A 24,948-nucleotide genomic window follows, 5' to 3' on the forward strand; every position below is an offset into this window, starting at 1 on the left:
TTATTATTTCGTTGGTGTGAAAAAATTTTGAATTCTGTAAACACATTTGAGGACGGTAAGTACCTCGTAATAAAATTACGAGGCACTTGTTTTGGATTGTTTTCATCGCCGAAGCACTTGAATAAATTTACGTGTTGTTTTAAAGCTTGTAAGTGATTACAGAAATATTTTAGTATCGAAAGTTACAACTATAATGATTTTTGTCCACTGTAATGATAATGAATTCGGCAGAAATAATAAACCGTGATATGATAATACGCCCACGTCGAATTCCGTTTGAATTACGTATTTCAATTCGATATGCAACCAACAATGCTTTTGGCAGACACTCGTGAAATGTAAGACATTACAAACATTATAATAAATTTTATTGTTAAAAAGTAAATAGTCTGATAGCAAACAGTAAATATACAGCACCGGAAGATCTCTCATCTAAATTATCACACTCTCGACATTCTGGACATGTTATTGTTGATACAATAATAGACATTATTTCAAAGTACGTACAATAAAGAAATTGTCAATATATTTACAACGTATTAAGATCATTTCTTGAAAAATAAAAATGCAATCAAAAAGCTTGCTCCTACATCTATATAATTCGGCGAAAAACAAGTAGGAAAAGTTAAGCTCCCATAAAAGTCCTCTCACGTAATTTCTTTTTCGTCACTTTTATCGTCTCCATTTTCCTTCTCATCTTTTATATCACTCGGTTCAGACGGCGTTCCGTTCGCCAAATTTTTATTGGCATCGTGCACAGCTGGCAATTCTACATTATCTGGAGGCACCGTCGTTATGCTGCCGTCGTCTTCGGCAACAGAAATACCAATAGTGGCTCCAATTTTACAGGAAGCCTGCTTGAACGTGTCACTCAGTTTCACTTGCACAACATTAATACACATCGACATGAGAGCCAACCCAAAAACTAAGTACACAATCGAGACAATCATACACGCGGGATCGTCAGGAACCATATCACCGAACCCTATAGTGGTCATGGAAATAAACACAAAATAGAAAGAATCGAAGAAAGGCCAGCCTTCCCAGACGCAGTAAATCAAAGCGCCTAAGAAGATATAAAGTATGAGAATGAAAATGGCAAGTGAGATCGGAAGGTTGAACTCATCGTCGATCTCGAAGTTCGATATTGCTGGCGTGACGGGCGTTTCCAGTTGGGTGGTAGGCGGTCTATCTGGGTTTTCTGGGTCGACCATGGTCGAAACTCGGCGGAAAGTTGCGATTTCGTACATTTTCTGGGCGCCTTTGAAGATATCCTGAAAAAGATGACATTGACATTAAAATTAGCTTTTACTAAAAGTCTTTTCTATTTAACAGCGGAGATGTTTTGAAAAATTAGACATTTGAGGGTCAAAAGTCGATAGTATACCATGCATTTTACTTGAATGATAAATAAAACAAGTCAGTTATTAGAGGGGACATCAACCACAGTAAAATCCAAATTTAATAACATATTAAAACAGTATACATTATACAACAATGGCAATGAAAGTATTTTTAGTTACAAAGTTAATACTTCCTACATTTTGTTTTTAAATAAAATTTTACGCGTTTTTCCTTAAAGCTAAACATACCTGGCATTTTATGCCGAATACCAAATGTCATTTTTTGATGGGGAATATCACGTAATTTTTTGTAATGAGTAGTCACATATTGTAACATTTGTTTTTAAGAAACAGAAAAGGTTAATTGTCTTGACGATGCAAGGGTATTTTGTGTCAGTTTTGATGTTTCAGGCTATTTCCGTACACTGTTCAACTTATTATTAAACTTAGCTTTTAATATCGATATTGCAAGTAATAGGGTAAATTATCTTGTCAACAAAATTAAAGCTAACGTCATTTCTAAACTGATTCTGGATTTACTTTTGCAAGAGCCAGTTTGAGTTGTAAATCAAAATAGTCAAAACAAAATCATAAAATCAATTTATACAAACAAACTTTATCTAAGCGGCAAATCCTCACATAAAACTATAACTTTTGAAAAAGATCAAAGATATCAGCGTAATCGATTCAAATTTTATACAGGGTGCCGCATCCAAGTCTGGATATAGGGAATTAACATGCGAATTGGTTTTTATTTTATAATATCTCCCCAGATCACTTTAAAGCTAATATTGAGTGATGCCTTTGTGGAGGTCGAAGAGGGCTATCGGCCAGTATTTTTTTCAAATCGTTGCATCGCGCTCATTCACTGTAAAAAGGTTTTAAAAATCGTATTTTGAAATTCGCGCCCGATCCGAATTGTCGCGAAGTGTTCCGTCGTACTGTCGAAGTTCGGCGATCGCGTATGTTCATTACCCATGCAAAATTCAAATGTCAAAGTGAAATTAGAAATTATTCTCATCAGAAATCAACGAACAAGTCAAACTGAATTATTTTATCCAGTGTGATGATTATTGTAGGACAAATTAAACGGAATAAATGCACAAATTGATCCATTCATTCGTCATAGTGCGCGACCCCGTCAAACGAGCCATCTCGAACTACAATCAGACCGTATCCAAAAAGCCCAAGATGAAGACTACAAGACTTCGAGCAGCTGGTCTTCCTCAAAACCCCATCAAAGCCCATCGGCAGCATTGCGACATTTTCTGGGAGCCCTCAAGCTAGGAATGTACTCGGGCTGCCTCACTCAGTAATCACTGAACGACTCAAATTGAATTATTTTATCCAATATGACGATTATTGTAGGTCAATTTAAACGAAATAAATGCACAAACTGCACAAAATATTTTATTAGGTTATGTTGCTGGTGCTGATCGAGTCTTTATTACTAAAATCTCATTAAAATGCCATGTTCTACTGCGATTAGATGAAAAAGCGGGGGCTCGCTTTTCTTATTGTGTGATGATAAGATTTGCCATCAAAATAGCTGGCGCTTTTGAAGAGGACCTTTTAATGAACCATTTAAATAACTACAAATAACAAAACTTAACAATTGTTGATGAATGAAGTAATGAAATATTGTACGAATCTGGAGAAATATTGCACTATTTTCAAGAATTGCTCAAAAAGACTGCTCTCAGCAGCTGTACAGTAAGTAAGCCAATCTTCAAAACTCCTACGCGTGTTGATCAGCATTTTAGTTGAAATCTGAAGACAATATTGCTGGATTGCTTGTTTCAGCGCTTCTCTGTTTGTATAGCTTGTCTGAATGCAGATGGTCGTGAAGAAATCTCCAAAGAAAAAATTCTCAGGGGTTTATATCTGGCGATTGCACAGGGCAATGGGGCGGTGCAAACTTTCCATTCCAACATTGCGGAAAAATACTGGTTCAAATAAACAACATTTATGCGAACTGTATGGCTGGAGATTTGGTCCTGGATGTAAAAGACCTGCTGCAGATGCCGCACCCTTCGAGTCCCAGGAAGTATTTGCTGAGCTAGCATATTATCCTACTTCTGAGCATTCAATCCGGATTCGATGAAAAAAGGTGCAATGACATGATGTCCTAGAAGCCCCAGTCATACACTGACAATTGCATGCCATTGATAACGAAGGTCATGGACCACGTGAGCGTTGTGTAATGCTCAAATTTGATCGTTCTGACGATTATAACTTCCCTTAAGACCAAATGAACGTCAGTAAAACAAATTTTCCTCAAAAACTCTCCATCAGCCTAGATTCTCTCAAGCGTTCCTTCGTAAAACTCTATATGTGAGAAGTAGTCCCCAGGCTTCAATTTTTTGTCATGATGCTTTTTGAAATTCTTCTATCTCATCTGTTTAAGACCCCTAGAAAACGTCGTGCCCACCTGATTTTATGTAATTTTTATCACCTTTGAAAATAAATGTAACTTTATTTTGCGAAATATTATTTTTATTTTTGTTGTTGTTAACACAATAAACAAATAAAACAGTAATACAAAAGTTTCTGAATCCCAAAACACATTCGTAATAGAGAAAAATGCTTTAAAATGTTGATGAGTCAATGTTCTACATTTCCCTCTCAAAAATTTCCTGTAATGAAGATGCTTCCTGGAGGCAAAAAATCCATCCCTGCTTAACGAATGTAAAATCAATTGACTTCCAATCTTTAGTGATTCCAAAAAAAAAGGGTGAAATTTATCCAAATTACCTACTAATTAAATTAACTGTTGAAGAACATGCAGGCCCCCGCTTTTTCATCTAATCGCAGTAGAACATAGCTTACCTAATAAAATATTTTGTGCAGTTTGTGCATTTATTCCGTTTAAATTGACCTACAATAATCGTCATATTGGATAAAATAATTCAATTTGAGTCGTTCAGTGATTACTGAGTGAAGCAGCCCGAGTACATTCCTAGCTTGAGGGCTCCCAGAAAATGTCGCAATGCTGCCGATGGGCTTTGATGGGGTTTTGAGGAAGACCAGCTGCTCGAAGTCTTGAAGTCTTCATCTTGGGCTTTTTGGATACGGTCTGATTGTAGTTCGAGATGGCTCGTTTGACGGGGTCGCGCACTATGACGAATGAATGGATCAATTTGTGCATTTATTCCGTTTAATTTGTCCTACAATAATCATCACACTGGATAAAATAATTCAGTTTGACTTGTTCGTTGATTTCTGATGAGAATAATTTCTAATTTCACTTTGACATTTGAATTTTGCATGGGTAATGAAAATACGCGATCGCCGAACTTCGACAGTACGACGGAACACTTCGCGACAATTCGGATCGGGCGCGAATTTCAAAATACGATTTTTAAAACCTTTTTACAGTGAATGAGCGCGATGCAACGATTTGAAAAAAATACTGGCCGATAGCCCTCTTCGACCTCCACAAAGCCATCACTCAATAATAGCTTTAAAGTGATCTGGGGAGGTATTATAAAATAAAAACCAATTCGCATGTTAATTCCCTATATCCAGACTTGGATGCGGCACCCTGTATATATCTCCTTTAACATCGCCGACCCTACGTGATCGAGCACTTATATTACAACTGTGATTCCTTTACTCTTTCAGTCGCACCCATTTATTCGATCAGAAAATTGATTACACTTCGATAAGGTTTTTATTAATTTATTACTATAATCAAATTGGGAACTGTACTTACTTCGACGTGAGCGGTTTTCCGGACTTTGCGGCAGCTTCCGGTGTAATACACTCGGCGAACGAAAGACCATAGGAACTTAATACAGCGCGTAAAGAGTTTGCCGAAATCAGTTAAGGCGATAAGGAAAAGAGGCACTCCGATCAGGGCGTAGACGATAGTTATTGCTTTGCCAGAAGCGGTTTCTGGGTAGATGTGTCCATAGCCTGTAACATGGTGTAACATAAAATCCGATTTTATTTTACATTTAGATTAGCGAAGCTAGGTTGTAAGTTGTGTGGTCTACGAAAACTGTTGCGGCGGTTACTACTCCCACGTCGCCGCCTCCAGTTTTCTATTTTGAATTATATATAATATATGTATTTACTTGTCACATGCGCATGGAATAATTAAATACTCAAGTATAGAATAAAAAAAAGTCATATTGATAACTTATAGTACCTCCAATTTTTGGCAACATTTCAAGTTTTTCTCTATTCATGTGGTTCTAATGTCAATAAAATAATGAAAAAATTGATATTATTATCTTAAGCATTTAACAGTGGTTTACCTGTGGATATTTTTTACAGATAAATGAAACTGTTACATTTTTGCCAACGATATTTTTAAAATTTTTCTTTGATACGTGTAGTACGTACCACGCATTTTTGACGTGGATACTGTGATGCAACATTACTGTTATAAGTAGCAGTTCTGTTTATGACGATACTTATTTACTATTTTACTAGAATTATGAACTACATATGTATTTTTTCAGTAAAAAAAAAATAGGTTGAAAGTTATTTCGACAGAACTTGCCCCACCACAAGTCCACTTTTTCGAAAATCATTTGATTTTGCGAATTTAATTTTTTTATGATAATCATTATAAGTTAAAATAAAGATATGTATGTAATATTAAAGTAAACATCATCAACATTTTTGCAAGGACTGTACAGATACAGTGTAATACTGAGAACAGCAGTACCATATTGCCAAATTTTCGGGAAAATGGAGTGAGTGGTTCTTAACATAATCAATACAATAAATTGCATCACTCATTTATTTTTTTTTAGTGCTCCTGCATAAGTAATTCTAAGAACGATGCATCCATTGGTGGACTACAAGTATACAGTCATAATATTTTGCAGATTTGAAACAGAATTTATTCGGAAAAATTTGGGATGAGTTATCAATTTTTTCGGAGGGGATAAACGAATAAATTTTGATTAACGATTTATCAGGACTACGATAAACTTGAAACGGTTGCAAGATTTGAGAGCATTCGGTTTTACAGTGTGTAAAGTATCGTATTTCATTAAATAAAAAAAATATACAATTGTAAATTTTGGAATGACGTTGCACTATTGGTGTTGGGGATGATCAGCCAACATTTGGTTAGCGTTTTACCATTTTCACGCTATCCTAATACACACATACACGTATAAAATTTGAGAACAATTAGGGCGGTCATTCTGTATAATAAAAACTGACATAGAGGACAGACAGACGGAAAAGGGAGACCACTTTTTTCATATTCTAGGGGTCTTCAAACGCCGAGAAAACATGAAAGTGGCAAGTCACCCGATGGACTCGATTACTATACATCCTTAGCTTAGGCTCAGTAAGTGATTCATATGTATAATATCCTTAGTCGGAAATGATAACGACAAACATAGAAAAGCCCAACCTCAGTAAGCAAGCCCTCCACATATCCTACTTCCATACGATTATTTTGTCTATGAGTTTGTTTACATATACAGTTTCACTGGGACGTATGAAGCCACGGATAAGCACATGAATGGATATGAATTTATTTTGGAGACTCTTCTGGAGATTTTTTCTGCATCCACTGAGGTATCATACGAGTACTTCAGTTTTGTCTGTGACATCCCTTGCTCTTGCTTGCTTATAAAAATTATGTACGAATAAGTTAAATTTAACCCCACCCACCCACCCGTTTTCTCATTATTTTTTTTTTCAGATATAAATATATGTTTCACTTTACAAAAGAACATATTATTCACCACGCCCACCCACCCCGCTTCCATTTCAATGATTCGTTTTGTATAGTCCGAATGAAAGGTACATCTCGATTGAAGAGAGATAAAATCGTTAGAATGGGAACAGTATGTGTGGGGGGGGGCTAGTATCTGCTAAGACAAGATTGCTTTTGGTAAATGACATACCGTCTAAGGAAATAAAGGGTGGGTGGGAGGGGCTAGTACTTGCTAAGATAAGACTGATTATGGCAAACGGCATATCTTCTAAAAAAATATAGGACCAGTGGGCGGGGCTAGTACTTCTTAAGATAAGATTGAAATTGGTAAGTGACATATCTTCTAAGAAAAAAAAGGGTAAGTGGGCGGGGCTAAAACTTGGTCATCTAGGACTGAACAATATTAAGAGTAGTTACTGGAACGAAGAAGGAGTGGGCGGGCGGGGCTACTGCTTGCTCATAAAACTAGAAAAATGCAAAATTTAGCCCCGCCCACCTTCTTTCTCCATTTTCACATTTAGTGGAAAATGGAAATTGAAAAATAACAGCATTGTATTCCCAAAATTTTCTCGGAAAATGGAATGAGACGTTCCTGATTTATTCAATAAAATAAATTGACTCATTAATTAATTTTTGGAGCCACCTGTTTAAGCAAATCTAAAAAACATGAATGCAATGATAAATCACAAGTAAAAACTCATCACATTTTACACATTTTGGGTAGACTTTATTTCTGCAAACTTTTGAGACGACGTCATCAATTTTTTGGGGAGAATAAACAGATATATTTTAATTAATAATTTACTATTCTTACATTAACTTCAAAACGCCTGCAAGATTTCAAAATATTCAGGTTTGTAATTTTTGATTTAATCAATACAATAAATTGATTTTGTCATTAATTTTTTTGAAACATCCCGTATAAGCAAATCTGAAAAATATTAATGCAGTGATATATCAGTATAGACTCATCATACTTTGCACATTTAAGTTGACATTTTTTTAGCAAAATTTTGGGGTGGTGTCACCAATTTTTTAAGGGTGATGAGCAAATACATTTTGATCAAAAATGTACCATGCTTATCACAACTTTAAAACATCTCCAAGATTTCAAAGCATTCGGTTTTGCACATTCAAAATTAAATTGCAACATGTTGTTTTATTTGATTTTTTTCCAAAAATCTGGACCTTTTGGGTAAAAACTCAATACGGAATCCTAAACTACATGTATAGGACTATGTTATTTCATACAATTTAAAACCCATTTACTATGTACAATTTTGAAGTGACGTCATCACATTATTGATCGGAATGATTAGACAAATTCTGATGTTTAGACAAATTTTCGGAGATTATCTGTCTAATAAAAATCCGGGACGGCAGACACACAGAGAGAGAGACGGACAGACGGACAGACGGACAGACAGACGGAAACGGGAGACCTATTTCTTCGTCCTCTAGGGGTTATGATAGGTCGAGAAAATGCAAAAATACTCGATTACAATACTTCCTTTGCTTATGCTCGGGAAGTTAAAAGGCATCTAAGTAAGTTTTGAATTTGTATTTTGGGTTGCATTTTTAATTCTTGCAGGCTCGTATTCAGTCGTGTAATGCCGTGTATGTTAACACGTTACAAAAAAAAAGCGTGGACAATATGAAATATTTTAAGCAAAATAATCATAATCAACGGGAAAAATGTAGATATTCTCAATTTATTAGTACATGCTTAACTTCGCTTGTTTATGTTTATACTTCAAAAGAATTCGACTCTTGACATGTCTAGACTACAAGCATAAGCGGTTAAAAGAAAATTAAATTTATTGATTTTGTTTTTTCAACGCAGAAGAAAAGATTAATTAATTAAGTAACCACATTCAGTTTTTTCCCAAAAACACTCATCAATTTGAAAAACATTAGGCCAAATTGTAAGATGATGGACAAATTATGATTAACGATATACGTAAAATATTTGCAAAATATTTCAGCGTTTTGTTCTTGCAGCTTCAAAGTTAAGTTGTAGAATAATGTTATAAAATTTTGTTTTTCCTAAAAGTCTGAATGCCAAGAGTAAAAACTCAACACGGATTAATAAATCACACATGCAGAAGCATGTTGTTTTACAAAATTAAAAAAAAAATCAATTGTAGGATGACGAAATTTTGAATAACGATTTATCATACTTCCTGTAACCTCAAAATGTTTGCAAGATTTCAGAGAATTTGGTTTTTCAATACATGATATTTCCAATATGCATACAAAATTTGACAACAATCGGTTCAGTAGTTTCGGAAATTATCTGCTTAATAAAAATCCGGACAGGGGGCAGACAGACAAATCGAAACTGGATACCAAATAGACCCCAGGAGTCATGAAACGTCGAGAAAACATGAAAGTAGGCAGTCGTGCAATCGTTCGTCAAATTGTTGGTTATCGTTTGACCATCTACATGATATTCTTAATATACGTACAAAATGTGACAACAATCAGTCCGACAGTTTCGGAGATTATCCGTCTAATAAAAATCGACACATAGGTACGAGTGACAGATGAAAACGGGAGACCAAATTTTTCGTACTCCGAAGGTCATGAAACGTCCAAAAAATATGAAAGTGGTAGTCGCCCAATAGACTCGATTACTATACTTCCTTATCCAAAGGAAAAATTCTTCCTTAGCTTACGCCCAGGAAGTAAAAACTAATTATATTAAGCATTTAACAAGATTAGAAGTGTTTTTATCTGTGTATAATTTTGCGGATAAATGAAATCATTACATTTTTGCGAACGATATGTTTTTAATTTTTGTTTGACACGCAATCCGCAGTACGCATTTTTGACGTGTGATGCAAAATATACTGTTTTGATTGGTAATTCGGATCACGAATACTGATAGACTATATATACATAATGCTTTTAAAAACAGTGTAACTTTATATGTTGGCTAAAAATGTAGAGTTCTTTGTAAACAGAACAAAATAGCTAATAATTGAGTAGGACTCACTATAAATAGATCGTTATTTTTTTTTGGGCTTAATCTGAAAATTCAAAGATTTATTTATAAAATAGGATGGAAAATTATTTTCATAATATGTATAGCATTTTTGTAGCAAATTTTGTCCAAATAAGCTACTGCTTACTTCACTCTTAGTTATAAGTGTGTAAAGCAATACATTTTCAATAAGAGACTTCTTAGTGGTGTTGCCAATTCGTTAAATGCACTTAACAATTCTTTGAGAAATGTATCATGCCTCATGGGTTTTATACAGTTTATAACAGAAGCTTGTTGTTGTTAATGTTATTTTATTTTTATTTATTAAAATTACTTACACTTTAGTGCGTTGTCGTTTTTAAAAATAATCAAATCTTTTGTCTTTGCTACTTATCAAAAACATGTGAAGTGTTCACTAATTTTTTTCTCTCATTTAAATTCAACATTCATTGGCTTGATTATAGTCTAAAATTTTAAAATAACATATGTTTCCGAAAGGTTTAAAAACACATTCAAAAAACGTTACTATGTAATAATGTATAATATTCTTAGAAACATCGTTGTTTAATTATTTCTTTAAAAAATAGGATGAAAACGTGAGGTATCCTCTAAAATATAAGTGAAAAATAACCATAAAACAGAATTTGAAATAATATGTAAAAAACATCAGTAAATTTTAACGAATAAGAAGGACATTTTCTCTCCAAGTGATGAGGATTAAAAAAAATCTTACCAAATTGATTTCTTCTTATTATTAAAATCATTTATTACTCCTATGTTATTATATTAAAATTGTCTGTCAAATCCGATATACTACGGCCAATTTTGTGATAAAGACACCGTTTCTAAAGTCTGACTGAATATCCAAAACTTTACATGTTAACAAAAAAAAAAGAAAGGTTTATTTATCTAAAAAAAAAAAGTTTATAGTAACTGGAAAAGCCATGCAGTTTAAGGATTAATTCTAACTTAAAAAAGTTTGCAACCGACTTTGTTCTTTACAACTGAAAACGTTATGTATAATACAGCTTTTCGTTCAATAAGCAAAATTGTGTAGCCATAAAATTTTCACAACCTCTCTATGTTATTGTTACAACAAAAAAACAATCAACTAAAGTGCCTTGACGTATCTGAAATTCAAGAAATTTAAACAACGATTCACCTTTACGCTCAAAATTTATAGCCCTAAATTTAGTGTTGTTAAACTGCATGGTAGATATCCCAACAAAAGGCATGAAATATTTTTACAGTTAAAATGCCAATTATCACTTTTAATTCAATGAGAAGACTTCGTCATTTTGTGTTTTTTAACAATTTTGGATTACTATTATAACAGTTGTTATAAATCGATAAAAATAATTTATGATTTGCAGACAAGAGAACAAATGTTATGATTAAAGGGACCTCAAAGCTTCCGATTCATAATAACACAGGTTAATTTTAAATTATGTAAATTTTCTTTTCATCTGGAAAATCGAAAACGTAATGATTCATCGCCGACCAATAATTATTTAGATTTTCTTAAAATAAAATTTTGTTTGCGTTTTAACTTTTCATTCGTGTACTCAGCGGTCAGATTTAAATTGTGTCGACGACTCATAAAAGATTTGCTTGTAAATTTAGAAACTTCATCTTGATTCGCTTATTCAAAGAAAACAACTCACTCGGAGTTCCAGATAAAATGAAAACCTTTGAACTTTTGGAACAGTTTATTTGCTTAAAGTTTTGATATAAGCGAATAAACGTGTTTAATTAACCCATTAATTAATATTGTGTACATCGCCTCGAGATCACAACAAGAAAATCAAGGGGAAGATATTTGACGTAACAAAGTACATTGAACGAAGATAATTATAAAAAGCACAAAGCAACGCTAATACAAAACATTGTCAAAATAGCACGCGCTGTTCCTAGAACTAAAATTAAAAATACAAATTTAACGATGTAATTATCTGGAACACAAGTGGAATTTATTTTGACAACTTTTGGCTGAGACAAGTGATTGCGTTATCGAAAATTTTCTAATTCTGAGAAAGAAAAATTTAGGGAATTTTGTTTATTATTCCGCTTTACGCGTGCACGTAAAACGTTCGAACTATTTACCTAATATTTTCGTGTTTAGTAAATATGTCATATTTTGTATAAATATTTTCATTTTTTGATTAAATCTGTAGTTCTCGCTTCTGCCGGAATTTCTAATCGATAACTTCACCGTCGTATTGCGGCAAACTTCAAACGTTTGGCCTTTAAGACCTTGAGATACAATCGAATTTTCGCAAGGTGGCCACTATTAGCTTCATCGCTCTAATAAATTTCGTCTCTAATTCTAATAGTTCATAAATTTTGAAGATGCGGTGCCAAGTTCTTAGAGCAAAAGTGCATAAGTGATGAAACTGACCTACATTTCATCAGCGAGTGTTGTGTTTTACAATTTTACAACATTATTCCGACTTGTAAAGTTTATTTTGAAAACACTGTCAACGTTTACAAGTCGTTTCCTCAATAGCTTTTCGAAAGTGTGTTGTCTAGTAAGCGTGGGTCAAACACCGTCATATTTTTAGACGACACATACTTGGCTGAGGATGTATATCTGGAATTTGTCGTAAAGTGACACCAGACCCGCCAGATATAAATCCCATTGATTTACTCGATTAGTCATCGAATGTGGGAACATTTTTCTGGAACATTTTAGTCGAGATTTCTAACGTACGTACCTATGCTGGTGTAAACGGTGCCGCAGTAAACGACAGCATTCGAGAACGACCACTTCTTCTTATGTTCCTTCTCCATTTCTCTCTTCCGTTGTTCATTGTCGATCAACACCTCTTTGTGTTGCTCGAAAAGTTCTTGAGCTTCTTTGGTCCACTGGCCGTCGTCTGTACTATTCGGTAACCGTAGCGATAAGTCTCTTAACTCTCTGATTAACTTGTTCCTCGAAGATCTTACGTCAACGGGCTGGAGGCTGACTTCTGTTTTATTGTTTTTTGCGATTTCGTGGGCGCCTGAAATATGGATTGATGATATTGGTGAAGGTTTATTTTTGGAATGGTGCTAATGGCGTTTCTAATGGTCATTAGGCAATAATATTTCTCTGAGTGATGCCAACGTGGTTCGGAACGATCATGGAAAAATATCAAAATTTAATTCTGTCTCTGTTGCAAAATTTTGAGTCGGTTACCTTCTATAGCCTCGAAGATGAAAGCTCCCCCGATAGTATAAAGCACCAGAATTATGCTCAAAAACATGTGCGTAAACCATTGTCTGCTCCACTTTTTTAACTTATTATATAACCAATAAGCGCACTTTTCACCAACACCGAGTCCCGACTTGGTCAGGTCCTTGATCCCATGCAACTGATCGAAGATGAACGTCGACTGCTTCTTGAAATACGCAGGATAGGCCGTGTACTGGGCAGTTCCTGGAACCCCTGCAGTCCCCACGTACTGAGGTGGAATCCGAAACTCCTGCGGCGGAGGGATGATCAATCGGGGTCTGGCTTTCTTGAAACCGACTTGCTTCCTCGAAGGAGACGTCGAGTTCGGAGTTTTCAGGGACGTGGGGGTTCCGATCGACTTGATGGAGTTAGATTCACTGGTGGTGTCCATTTTGCAATTTTTGGAGATTTTTTAAAGGTCACTTTCACATTTTATGAGAGGGAAAGGCCGTCGACGCGGCATGACGGAGCGTCCAGTAGATACAGAGCGTCCCGACGTCTCTTCAACACGGCGGGTCTCTGTCGGTTGTGACGCCGTTTGTTTCCACGTTCTCGATATAAATATCTCGGCGGAATGGGCGACAGTTTTGTTTTGTTTATGCTTTGAATGTTCAGAATGGTGTATTGTCGGGCGGGCTATCAGGGATGTCACAACAGTGGAAATATCTTACGGAAATTTGTTATTTTTATATAATTTGTTATATTACGAACAATTTTTTTATTATTATTTTTTTTGTAAATATTGCGGGTATTAAATGCAAATTTCGTATTTTGCTAGTTTCTGAATTCAGTTATGTTCGAATTTAGCGGTTGCGTGAAAGGAAAAAGTTTCCTCTTGAGGAAAATGCGTGTTTAATGTTGGTTTCAGTGTTGTCTTACAGATGGCACAATGTGCTTTATCAGCTTTATTATCAATGTTCTTACTGCGCTAAACACAACATATCACAAAAGTTTTAAATACGAAACTTCTCCAAGTATATGTACGCCACAGTGAGATTTTAATAATTAAAACATAATTGTGGTAGATATTACACCCCGTTTGTCTAAAATGTGCCATTTTAATTACATAAAGCTGATGTACGTATGAAAAAAATACTACTTTAAGTAGCATTAAGAAACTAAATTAGGAGTAAGATACCAGGCGTATTGATCTGACAAGTGAAAGTTTCTAAGACACAATATACAAGCAGTGACAACAATGCGGTTAAAATATGTTAAAGGAACCTGAAAAGTAAGGTTTTACGAAACAATATCTCACGTTACAACGTACTTAACAATATAAACCCAACATAAATTTATTAATATTTTTTTATGGCAATTTAAAATTCATAAACATTCATTTGTCCACATTTTCATGATTCACAAAAGGTTTTTTTTTAGTAAAAGTACTGTTTTCCTTATGATACTAAAATTGATCTAATATCTTTTCTTCAGTTAATTAAGACGACAATATTTTAAGCACGTACTGACGAACGCTGTACATCTGGTAAATTTCATGAAGTTTTAATCGGAAAAATTTTTCATATTGAATTATAATATCAACTAAACGAGAAAATAAAACATCCTTGCTCATCAAAATGTTGAAAAAACTAAGAAACGAGATCATAAAAAGAACAAACATTCCGGATGCATTTATTTGCATAACTGCGAATTTCCAGCGGTCTCGGTTATAAAATGTTATAAATAAATATAATTAAAAATTACCGTTACACCTAAAAATTCTTGAAAATAAACAAAATTTATGAAGGTCGCTATGTAATTGAATATCACTTTAGATTTTTTAATTTAATCTTGTCAATCAATAATTAATTTCTTATCTTTTTTGTTACCTTTACAGCATTGAGTTTATTTTACATGATTAGTCATTTGTAGTAATTTTAAAACATTCGACGCATTTTTTTAAATAAATCATCACCTTTTTAAAGTAATATTTAATTTTTTTAACAAATATAATTTTTGGTGATTCAAAAAATATTGTCTATGATTTCAAATCCAATTCTCAACTGAATGACACTCGGGTTTAAGGATTGGATTATCGGACGTTTTAGATGAAAATTCTAAATTGAAATCAGTTGAAAGTACAATGGTACGTTTCTCCCCACATTTTTTTTTCATCTGTTTAAGCTTTTTTTACCCGTTTTTTCATCTATTTTAAGGTACTTTATCATGTTTTTAAGCAAATAGGTAATTTTGACGTTGAAGTTTTTTATTGCTTTTTTATAAAATAAAAAAAGTTAATTTATCCCATTTTTAAGGTTATTTTTTAAAAAGTTGTGGATTTATAAAGATTGTGACCATGATTCCAGCGGATCTATATAGAAACCGCTGACTTTGAGATTTTTATAAAAAAACAAAAAAAATACTTCAAAGTCAAAATTGGCCTGTTAAAAATGATAAAGCACCTTATAATATAAAAAAAAAACAAAATGTGGAGTGAAACGTACCATTTTACTTTTAAGCTTATTACTAATTTGTCTCTTTTTTTTGGTCTTGCATATTTAATTTTATAGGATTGTATACTCCTCCGTGTGTGATTCATGAGTCCGTGTCGAGTTTTCACCCTAGACAGCCAGATTTATGGGAAAAAAAATCAAAATTGTGTAACATTTTACAATTTAACTTTGAAATTGTAAAACCGAATGCTTTAAAAACTTACAAGTTTTTTAAGTTTATTGTAAATTGTTATTCAAAATTTTCCGTTTATGACCTCTTAAAAAATGATGACATCATTTATAATTTTGTAGAAAAAATATGTCTTAAATTTTGTAGAACTGCATACTCCACATATGTCTAATGTAGAATCCGTGTTGAGTTTTTACCTTAGACATCGAGAGTTTTGGAAAAAAACAAAATTGTGTTTTATAATTAAACTTGGAAATTTCAAAAGCGAATGTACTAAAATAAACGGTTTAAGGTTATAGGAAAGATGATAAATCGTTAATCAAAATTTGTTCGTTTAAAGTCCTTCCCAAAAAATTATAACGTCATCTTGTTCTTTAAATTTTATAAAATAACATATTCCTGCATGTGTGATTTATGAATTCGTGTTGAGTTTTTGCCCTTAGCATCCAGATTTTTAGGAAAAAAAATCAACATTCTATAACAATATTTTACAATGATGTAACTTTGAAATTGCAAAAACCGAATGTTGTGAAATCGAGGAAATATTTTGAGATTATTTGAACCATGGTAAATCGTTGGAAAAATTAGTTTGTCATCTTACATTTTTGCCGAATTTCTGCAAATTTATGAGTGTTTTTGGGAAAAAAACTGAGTATGAATTAATTAGTCCTTTCCTATGCATTGAGGACACAAAATCCACCAAATTTCATTGTCTTTTAATCGCTGATATTTGTACTAGTAGTCGAATTCGGTCGAAGTGTAAACATAAACAGTCGAAGTTAAGCATATCCTGAGAAATTGAAATTGTCTACATTTTTTCCCGTTAATTATTATCTGCTTTAAATATATTTCACTTAATTAATAATAATAATTTTCGTTCTCAATTTTCGAGCGACAAATTTATTTACATCAAACTAATTTCTACGTGACATTCTTCCGATGTATCTTCATAAACACTTGATGTTGTTATTATGGCTGAGGGGGCATTTTTTTCCCGTTGGTTATCTGCTTTAAATAAACAGAGTGAGTCAATAAACGCGTATTTCTCGATATTAATTATAAGAAAGAGGGAAAAAAATCAAGAGCCGAAGTTATACAGTTTTCTGAGTACTGTATGCTAAAAGTATTTTTAACTTAGCAGAGTGTTCTGTTTTTAAGTCGTAACACAAACCTTAGTTTTTTTTTGTAAATGAATCACCCTATAAACCTTTTACCATTGCATATTTTGATTGACCTTTTCCTCTTTTAAGGCTTTATTTACAACCACAGTTTATTTTTGAGATTCCGTTATTCCAATTTTCTTGAAATTTATTAGCAGTGGAATAGTTTCCAAAAAAAGTCAGACTAGGGTTATTTTTAAAGTCTATCTTACGATCTTTTATACGGAGATAGCGAAAAGTACGCGCGTTGTTGTGCTGTAAATATGATTAAATTTTCATATAGTTTTCATGTTTATAACAAAATGTTTTAATTATTAGAATTTTTAAATATCGATATTTCAGTTTTTCAAATTTTATTTTTTTTTGTACTCTTTCTTTTTTGTTAAATTTTCTTTTTATTTAAAATTGATAGCTACTGCGATTTCTTATTTTTTTTTTAAACACATCTACGTATTAGAAGACGGAGAACAAAAAATAGAATAAGATATAATAATAAAATGCAATGTGCTCTGTTTGAAAAAACTAAAATATTGAAAATTATACCACAACATAGCGCGTACTTTTATTTATCATTACACAAAATATTGTAAAACAGACTCTAAAAGTCCCTCAATTGCAATTTTTTCGTAAACCCTTCCATTGAGAAAAAATATCAAGAAAATTAGAATAATGTGGCAACGTCGCACCTAAACTTCAAAAGTAAGCTGTGGTTGTAAAGGCTAAGAAGAGGTCACCTCAAAATTGTGCTCGGTAAATGCTATTTAAATTTCATAAAATAATATACTCCTGCACTTGTGGTTTATGAATTTGCCTTGAATTTTTACCTAGGCGTCCAAATTTAATGACCGAATAGGGCAATGATGTACGCTGGTCACTGGTTCGATCTCTTCGTGGTTTTAAAATTTATAACCGTGAGCTTAAGGTAAGTAATTTGCGAAGTTTATTTTGCGTTAAAATGTGGACGTTTCAATCAAATAAGTTTATAATTTTTGATTGTATATAATAATTAAAAAATAAGTAAATAGAGAAATATAGAAAATAACACTTTATTCACCTGCAACTTGCCAAGCTGAAATTTAAAGCTTAATTTTACATAGGTTGACCTGTACTGCAAAAAATCGGTATGCACTTACTGCTACAAATAGTTTCAAATTAAGAACTCTTCGACTTTTTAGTATGTTTTTTTTAAATAAGGCTTATTTTGTAAAATATTTTGCAAAATGTCAAGAATCTCAATTTTTGGTAAATAGGTTGGCAATAAAAAACTAAATAAATTCTCCCTAGCTGATATTTGTATATGTTACAGCTAATATCCGAAATCCGTTATTATGCATAATAACTAGACGTTTTAGGAATTATGCGTAATAACTAAACTTATCAGTTATTATGCATAATAACCGGAAACATTAGGAATTATGCGTAATAACTGAAATTTTCAGTTATTATGCATAATAACGGAAACGTTTAGATAATATTGATAATAACTAACACAGAAACAGGAATTATGCATAATATTTTCCAAAAAGCTACCCACCCTGCCTCGCTTTCCCCTACATATCACATGTACAGTTGATTTAAAAAAAAGGACAAATTACAGTTATATAAAAGTCATATTCCCATTGCTTTTCGATCTGTAACAACCTGAATTGCTCATCTTGTCCCGTTTTTTTTTTAAATCAGCTGGACATGTTCTAAGCCTTTGAAAATGGTAAAAAGTGAAAAAAAATTAGAACAGGATGATACCCACTGGAAAAGGAAGAAAATATAACAAAAATAAAGGGAAACATAATCTACGGGCGATCGGAGGTCCGGAAGGGGAAGAGGGTGAGCTTTTAAGGGTAGAAAACGGTTTATCACGATTTCCGGCAAAATTACAAGTGCTATCGCAAAAAGTTAAATGGCAAAGTTGTAGGTAATAAAAAGATCTACAATTTTTGTATTTACACTTTCTTTCCTCAAAATTTATGCGAAAAATGCAAATAACCGAGTTTTTGGTTTTTTATTTTTATCTCCCACAAAAAATTTTTTTTTCATGAAATTTGGTGAAAACTTACCTATAAATTTTTATGTATAATTTATAATTTAATTTAATTATAATTTATTTATTTATTTTGATTTAATTTTTTGTTTAACTACTAAAATATTTACTGGGTCTGCTAGTCAGACGATAATTTGTCAAATTTGGCCTATATTTTTTATAAAAAACATGCAAACAAAGAAGATATCGCAAAAACATGGATTACAATTAATCAAATATATTTATAAATGTAAAAATGACAATATAACACTGAATCAATTAAATTATCTTTCATATTGACAAATCTCCCACCAAGAGAAGGCGTTGGTTTAATGGATTTTAAATTTTTGAGTTTATCAGTGTAACATGGAATCTTATTTTTTTCGAGTAATTGATGTGTAAATTTTAATAAATAGCTCAAAATTTTACATGAAAACAAAAATTCGAATTCGAGTTTTTCGTTTATTTGGATTTCCTGTGAAAATTTGCCAGAGTAATGTATACTTTTTTTTACACCATCAGAAAGTAGAGATTTTGACGAACAACCGATTTTTTTAAAAAAGCAAACATTTTGACGTGAGAATTTTCGATTGAAAATTAGGGTGGTTTTTCGATATTAAATCAAAATAAGGGAGAAAAATAAATATTTTGAATCAAAAAAATTACAGTGATTTTGGGACATAAATAGATAAGTTTTCACCAAATTTCGTGAAAAAAAAACTTTTTTGTGGGAGATAAAAATAAAAAACCAAAAACTCGGTTATTTGCATTTTTCACGTAAATTTTGAGGTTATTTAAAAAAAGTCTAAATACAAAAGTTGTAGATCCCTTTATTACCTAGAACTTTGCCATTTAACTTTTTTCGATAGGACTTGTAGTTTTGCCGGAAATCGTGATAAACCGTTTTCTACCCTTAAAAGCTCACCCTCTTCCACTTCCCAACCTCAGATCGCCCGTAAATTATTTTTCCTTTTATTTTAGTTATATTTTCTTCCTTTTCCAATGGGTATCATCCTGTTCTAAATTTTTTTGTTCTCAAAAATTATCGGCCCTGGCCTATTAGGCAATACCTATACTTAATGACTAATAATTAACAGGTATTATGCATAATTCCTGTTCCTCTGTTAGTTATTATCAATATTACCTAAACGTTTCCGTTATTGTGCATAATAACTGAAAAATTCAGTTATTACGCATAATTCCTAATGTTTCCGGTTGTTATGCATAATAACTGACAAGTTTAGTTATTACGCATAATTCCTAAAATATCTAGTTATTATGCATAATAACGTATTTCGAATATTAGCTGTAACATATATACAGTGAAACCTCTCCACAACGGACACGTATGGTTTCCGCTGTCAAGAGGTTTCAAGACACGAAATAAAAAAGCACTACATTTTAACATGTACATACCAACGGCGAATTTTTCTGAGAGTCGCTAAATGCTTAATTTCAACTTCTCGGAATTGTCGATAACTTCAATTTTTTTCACTAATACTTAAAAATTTCTTTGCTTAGCGGTCGTGTTACACACTTTAAACGTAAACAGTCAAATAATAATGTTTCATAAGTTCATGACAAACAAAATCATCCCAAGCTTTGATATTTTGGAAAAACCCATATTTACTCGTATTATGAGCAGTGTGGTGTTGAAGAGAGTTACCTAGTACGGAGAATCTGTTGGCCTAATCTTTAAAATTTTATTGTACGGTCTAATCTCGGAACCGGGAAGAGGTAATTTTTCCAAAGAAAATAACTAAAAATGCGCCAAAATTACTGTCCGTGTCCGTTGTTCGGAGGATTCTTTACAATAAATGACTTATTTTATACGTTGGGATAGTGAAAATTGCACGCTGTGGAGAGGTGTCCGGTGTTGGGAGGTGTCCGTTACAGGAGGTTTCACTATACATTACTCTTTTTAGAAAAAAAAAGGAAAGAAATTTAAATACTGTTTTTTGAAAAATATCATTTTTTTATCAAATTTTCATAATTCCCATTAACATATTATACATACACTGATAACTTTTCCCCCCGTAATTCTACAAGAAACAGATCTTGTGAATAGTGTTCAAAATTAAAATACATACTTTGTAAATTAGTTAACAGTTGCGTTATCCTTTATTCTACAGTTGGGAATTTTTGCGTAGGCGTAATGAAATAATGCGCATTTCCTTTTAGTAAAATTTATTTCAAAAAAATTATATAATTGGTTGACTTGGAAAATTCCTTGGAAGACCTATATTCTATAATATTATCACTCTTAAATTCACAGAATAGTAAAGTTTTAGAACATATATAGCGAGATTATTCGCGTTGGTGCTGTAAAAAAGCACAACCTTCTTCTTAGTTACTTTTACGATGAAGTCAAATAATCTCGCTGAAGCTTATTTGTATGTCTCGCACTTTGTGGATCAAAAATATGCAAGGCAGACTAATAAACTCTTTGAGGTACATACTCAGTAATTTATGACACAATAAATATATATAGTCACAAGTAAGTAAAGAAATAAATTAACTTTTATAAGATAATGTACAAATCTGGAAATGAAGAGATAATTAACTCTCCTTTTTAACGCTAGCCTCACTTGCCAAACTTCTCGAATCGTGCACTTCCGGTACTTCTACCTTTCCTGGAGCAACCGTACTAATACTACCATCGTCATCAGCAACCGCAAGACCAATAGTAGCCCCTATTTTCGTAGAAGCTTGCTTAAAAGTATTACTCAATTTATCTTGTACCACATTAATACACATTGACATAAGTGCTAATCCGAAAACTAAATATACAATCGAGACAATCATACAAGCCGCATTATTAGGCACCATATCACCAAAACCGACAGTCGACATAGATATAAAAACAAAGTAGAAAGCATCGAAGAAACCCCAGCCTTCCCACAAACAATAAATTAAACCCCCCAAGAAAATATATAACAGTAGGATAAAGATGGCCAAAGAAATAGGTAAGTTGAATTCGTCATCAATCTCGAAGTTGGACATGGCAGGTGTTATTGGAGTTTCAAGTTGGTCGGTAGATGGTGTGTCTGGGTTTTCGGCATCTGAGAAGATGGAGGGACGGCGGAAAGTGGCGATTTCGTACATCATTTGGGCGCCTTTGACGAGTTCCTAAGGGAAAAAATACGCATTTTTAACTTTCGAAGAAGTGGCTTAGGTTCTAGAAAATAATACCTTTACGTGTGCTGTTTTTCGGACTTTCTTGCAGCTTCCGGTGTAATAGAGTCGTCGTACGAAGGACCAAAGGAATTTGATGCATCTGGTGAAGAGTTTACCGAAATCGGTTAGCGCTAGAAGGAACAGAGGGATGCCGATGATCGCATAGACGATAGTGAGCGCTTTTCCAGTCTTGGTTTCAGGATAGATGTGACCATAACCTGGAAATAAATAAGTTATTGAAACTGAAGCAACTAACTGACAGAATCTAGAAGTACCGATAGTAGTAACAATTGAAAGACAGTATACTACAGCATTAAGAAAACTCCAAGATCTTTGACCACTGTAAGTCTTCATTCCAGCTTCATGTGCAGCATGTAATTCCTCTTCAAATACTCGTAGTTTTGTTCTTGCTAAAGATTTCCAGTCTTCTTCTCTCAAGTTGTGGCTTCTAAGCCACAATAAATCTATGAAATCTCTTTTTACTCTTTTGACGCCGCATTTGTAGAAATATTCGAATGTACCTTCGATAAATTTGAATAAATAACCGCCTAGTCCACAGAATATCAGTATTAAGAAAAGTTCGCACATGCATTTGTTCCTCAAAATCCTAATTCTTCGACATTCGTCTTTCATGTCTTGTTTGAACAATCGGAAATTAGTTATTAATTCTTTTACGGTGAAGACCCGTATCACACCAAACAGTTGTCTAAGACGAAAGTCTGGTGTAACCACAGCTCTGGTTGCTATCACATTCGAGGTTCTCGGATCTAAAATTTCTACAATTTTGGTCGACGTTACTGCTCTTTGTTTCTTTCTTTGTCTCACGAATTCTTGAACTTCTGGTCGAAACGGTTTCGGAGTAGCTGGTTCATCTACACTGACATCAGAAGCTTTTCTTGGTGGAGGTTTGGGAGCAGGCTCTTCAACCTTCGGCATAGCTTCTTCTTCTTTTGGTATAACTTCTTCCTCTTTTGGCACATCTTTACTCTTAGAATTATCCAAAAGTTGTGCTTTCCGAAAACTCTCAATCAGTTCTTCTTGGGTGAAGCCTTGAGGTGCAGACTGGCTCCTCTTCACGTTCTCTTTATCAAACTTTTTCAACTTCTCGCGCCCTCTGGTAGCCGCCGCACTAATTCCTTTCTTCGTTTTGTTCAACAGGTTAACAACTTCCGCTTGCGCCATATCCGTCAAGCTCTCCCTCTTCTTGTATTCCTCCGTTGTGGATTTGCTGAAACTGTGCGACTTTTTAGTCGTCACCTGTTTTGGTTTGTCTTCGTTTTGATTTGTTTCCGGCTTTTCCACAGTCTCCGTTTTGTCGGTTTCCGTTTCCGATTTTGTTTCTTCTTGTTTACTCACAGTTCTCTTCCTCCTTCTCCGTTCGGGCGTTTTCGGTCGCTGTTCGGGCACATCCTCGTCGGTGGTCGTCGCCTTGTCGTCGATTTCTTTGAGAGGTGTTTGATCCCGTCGATTGGCACTTCGTCGTTTCGTGAAAGTCCGTCGTTTCTTCGCTATCGACGCACTGTGCACTTGTTCCGGAGTCACCATCGCCTCGATTTTCGCCATGTCGATTTCTTTTTCTTCATTTTCTTGAGTCGGTTCGCTTGGAGGTTCCGGAGGTGCTTGCGATGTATCCATTATTTCGAGACTAAGCTAAATTTAGAGGTTGAGGCTGGATTTGGACGGAGTTAGTGGCAAGCGAGGTAGATGGAGCGCGGAACTTGAGGATATTTTTAAATGGAAGAGAGAGCAAAATTATTCGACCAGGGAGGGATTAAGAGGATTTGTAGTTTACTCGGTACGTGGTTTGGATTTTTCGTTACACATTGTTTATCAGATAATTATTCGATTGACGAAGGGTTGCTGCGTTGCGAAACTTTGAATGTTGATCTTTTGGACAATCAACAATTGTGCGAAGTCCGTCACTGGGTCTGTTTTATTTATGCGTGCGTGGCTTGCAATGTAAACAGGGTTTTGTGGGTGCCCGAATTGCGGCGGTTTATTTTTGGTCCTAGTTCTGGATAATTATGATCATTGATTAGCTGCGTCTATAAAATGAAGAGGCTGTGGTAGGATAAACGACATTACTTGAACAGGTGTGCCACTTTAGTGTAAAAATAGCACCCCGAACGTATGTTTGGTTGCCTACATTGGTGGAAAAGCTGTAAAGCAGGTCATTCTCCGTCAAGTCAAAACAAGAAATAAAAATTACCAATAAAACGTTGCACATGCCCTGTGATAAAAAAATGAAATTATTAGTTTGTAGATCAAATAAACACTCTCGTGTATACAAAAACATTGAAATAAAATGTGAGTCATACCGATCAAAATCATTACTCGTAAGTTACTCGAAATAAAATTTTTAAATTGTCGATCGGTTTATGCTGTGGTTTATGGGTTTGCTCTGTGGTTGCATTTGAGAAATTTCTTGCTTAGACTGTAAATTTAGGAAGTTACTGACGTCATGTTGATTCAGATTTCGAGGAGATGTTAGTTGGGATTTTGGGATCAGGGGAAAAGTTGGTTATTTATGAATATGAACAGATGAGTCGCTCGACTTGTTGCGATTTCAGAAAAGAGAGAAGGTCGATTTAAATTAATTTCAAGTAATTTTGGAGGTTCGTTGAAAATAGCGAACAAAAGTCGGCTTCTCTTTTGAAATTTTACCTAACGTTTGTTTACACAACTTTATGAGTTTACTAGTAAATGAGTAGCTTTAAGTATGTTTGACTTAACTCCTTTT

General features: G+C 33.7%; 2 protein-coding genes and 1 long non-coding RNA gene across 3 annotated transcripts; 1 reads left to right on the forward strand and 2 right to left on the reverse strand.

The window, feature by feature from the left end:
• Positions 1-351: 351 nt before the first annotated feature.
• LOC135125818 (TWiK family of potassium channels protein 18-like) lies at positions 352-13,747 on the reverse strand. Its single transcript, XM_064051529.1, has 4 exons — positions 13,197-13,747; positions 12,733-13,020; positions 5,059-5,261; positions 352-1,274 (listed from the first exon to the last, which is right to left on the reverse strand). The coding sequence occupies exons 1-4, from the start codon at positions 13,621-13,623 to the stop codon at positions 648-650; spliced, it is 1,545 nt and encodes a 514-aa protein (XP_063907599.1). The 5' UTR covers positions 13,624-13,747; the 3' UTR covers positions 352-647.
• LOC135125819 (uncharacterized) lies at positions 2,960-3,831 on the forward strand. The gene is made up of 2 exons (XR_010279970.1): positions 2,960-3,056; positions 3,147-3,831. It is a non-coding gene; the product is annotated as an uncharacterized LOC135125819 (long non-coding RNA).
• A 7,501-nt stretch (positions 13,748-21,248) lies between the features above and the next one.
• Positions 21,249-24,099, reverse strand: LOC135125820 (uncharacterized). Its single transcript, XM_064051530.1, has 3 exons — positions 22,484-24,099; positions 22,224-22,426; positions 21,249-22,160 (listed from the first exon to the last, which is right to left on the reverse strand). Exons 1-3 carry the CDS (start codon positions 23,841-23,843, stop codon positions 21,591-21,593), a joined length of 2,133 nt encoding a protein of 710 aa, XP_063907600.1. The 5' UTR covers positions 23,844-24,099; the 3' UTR covers positions 21,249-21,590.
• Positions 24,100-24,948: the final 849 nt, after the last annotated feature.

The sequence above is a fragment of the Zophobas morio genome, unplaced genomic scaffold, assembly GCF_036711695.1.
Source record: "Zophobas morio isolate AGI-343-1 ecotype UQ-CSIRO unplaced genomic scaffold, CSIRO_AGI_Zmor_V1 ptg000009l, whole genome shotgun sequence".
Taxonomy (NCBI): Eukaryota; Metazoa; Arthropoda; class Insecta; order Coleoptera; family Tenebrionidae; genus Zophobas; species Zophobas morio.

Excerpts from the sequence above, each read along its gene's own strand:
- LOC135125818 (XM_064051529.1), bottom strand. The coding sequence starts at position 13,623 with ATGGACACCACCAGTGAATCTAACTCCATCAAGTCGATCGGAACCCCC. Across the intron at positions 13,021-13,196 it reads CATCTTCGAGGCTATAGAAG|GCGCCCACGAAATCGCAAAA; the intron begins GTAACCGACTCA and ends TCCATATTTCAG. Across the intron at positions 5,262-12,732 it reads CACCGTTTACACCAGCATAG|GCTATGGACACATCTACCCA; the intron begins GTACGTACGTTA and ends ACCATGTTACAG.
- LOC135125820 (XM_064051530.1), bottom strand. The coding sequence starts at position 23,843 with ATGGATACATCGCAAGCACCTCCGGAACCTCCAAGCGAACCGACTCAA. Across the intron at positions 22,427-22,483 it reads TTCAATTGTTACTACTATCG|GTTATGGTCACATCTATCCT; the intron begins GTACTTCTAGAT and ends ATTTATTTCCAG. Across the intron at positions 22,161-22,223 it reads GAAAAACAGCACACGTAAAG|GAACTCGTCAAAGGCGCCCA; the intron begins GTATTATTTTCT and ends TTTTTCCCTTAG.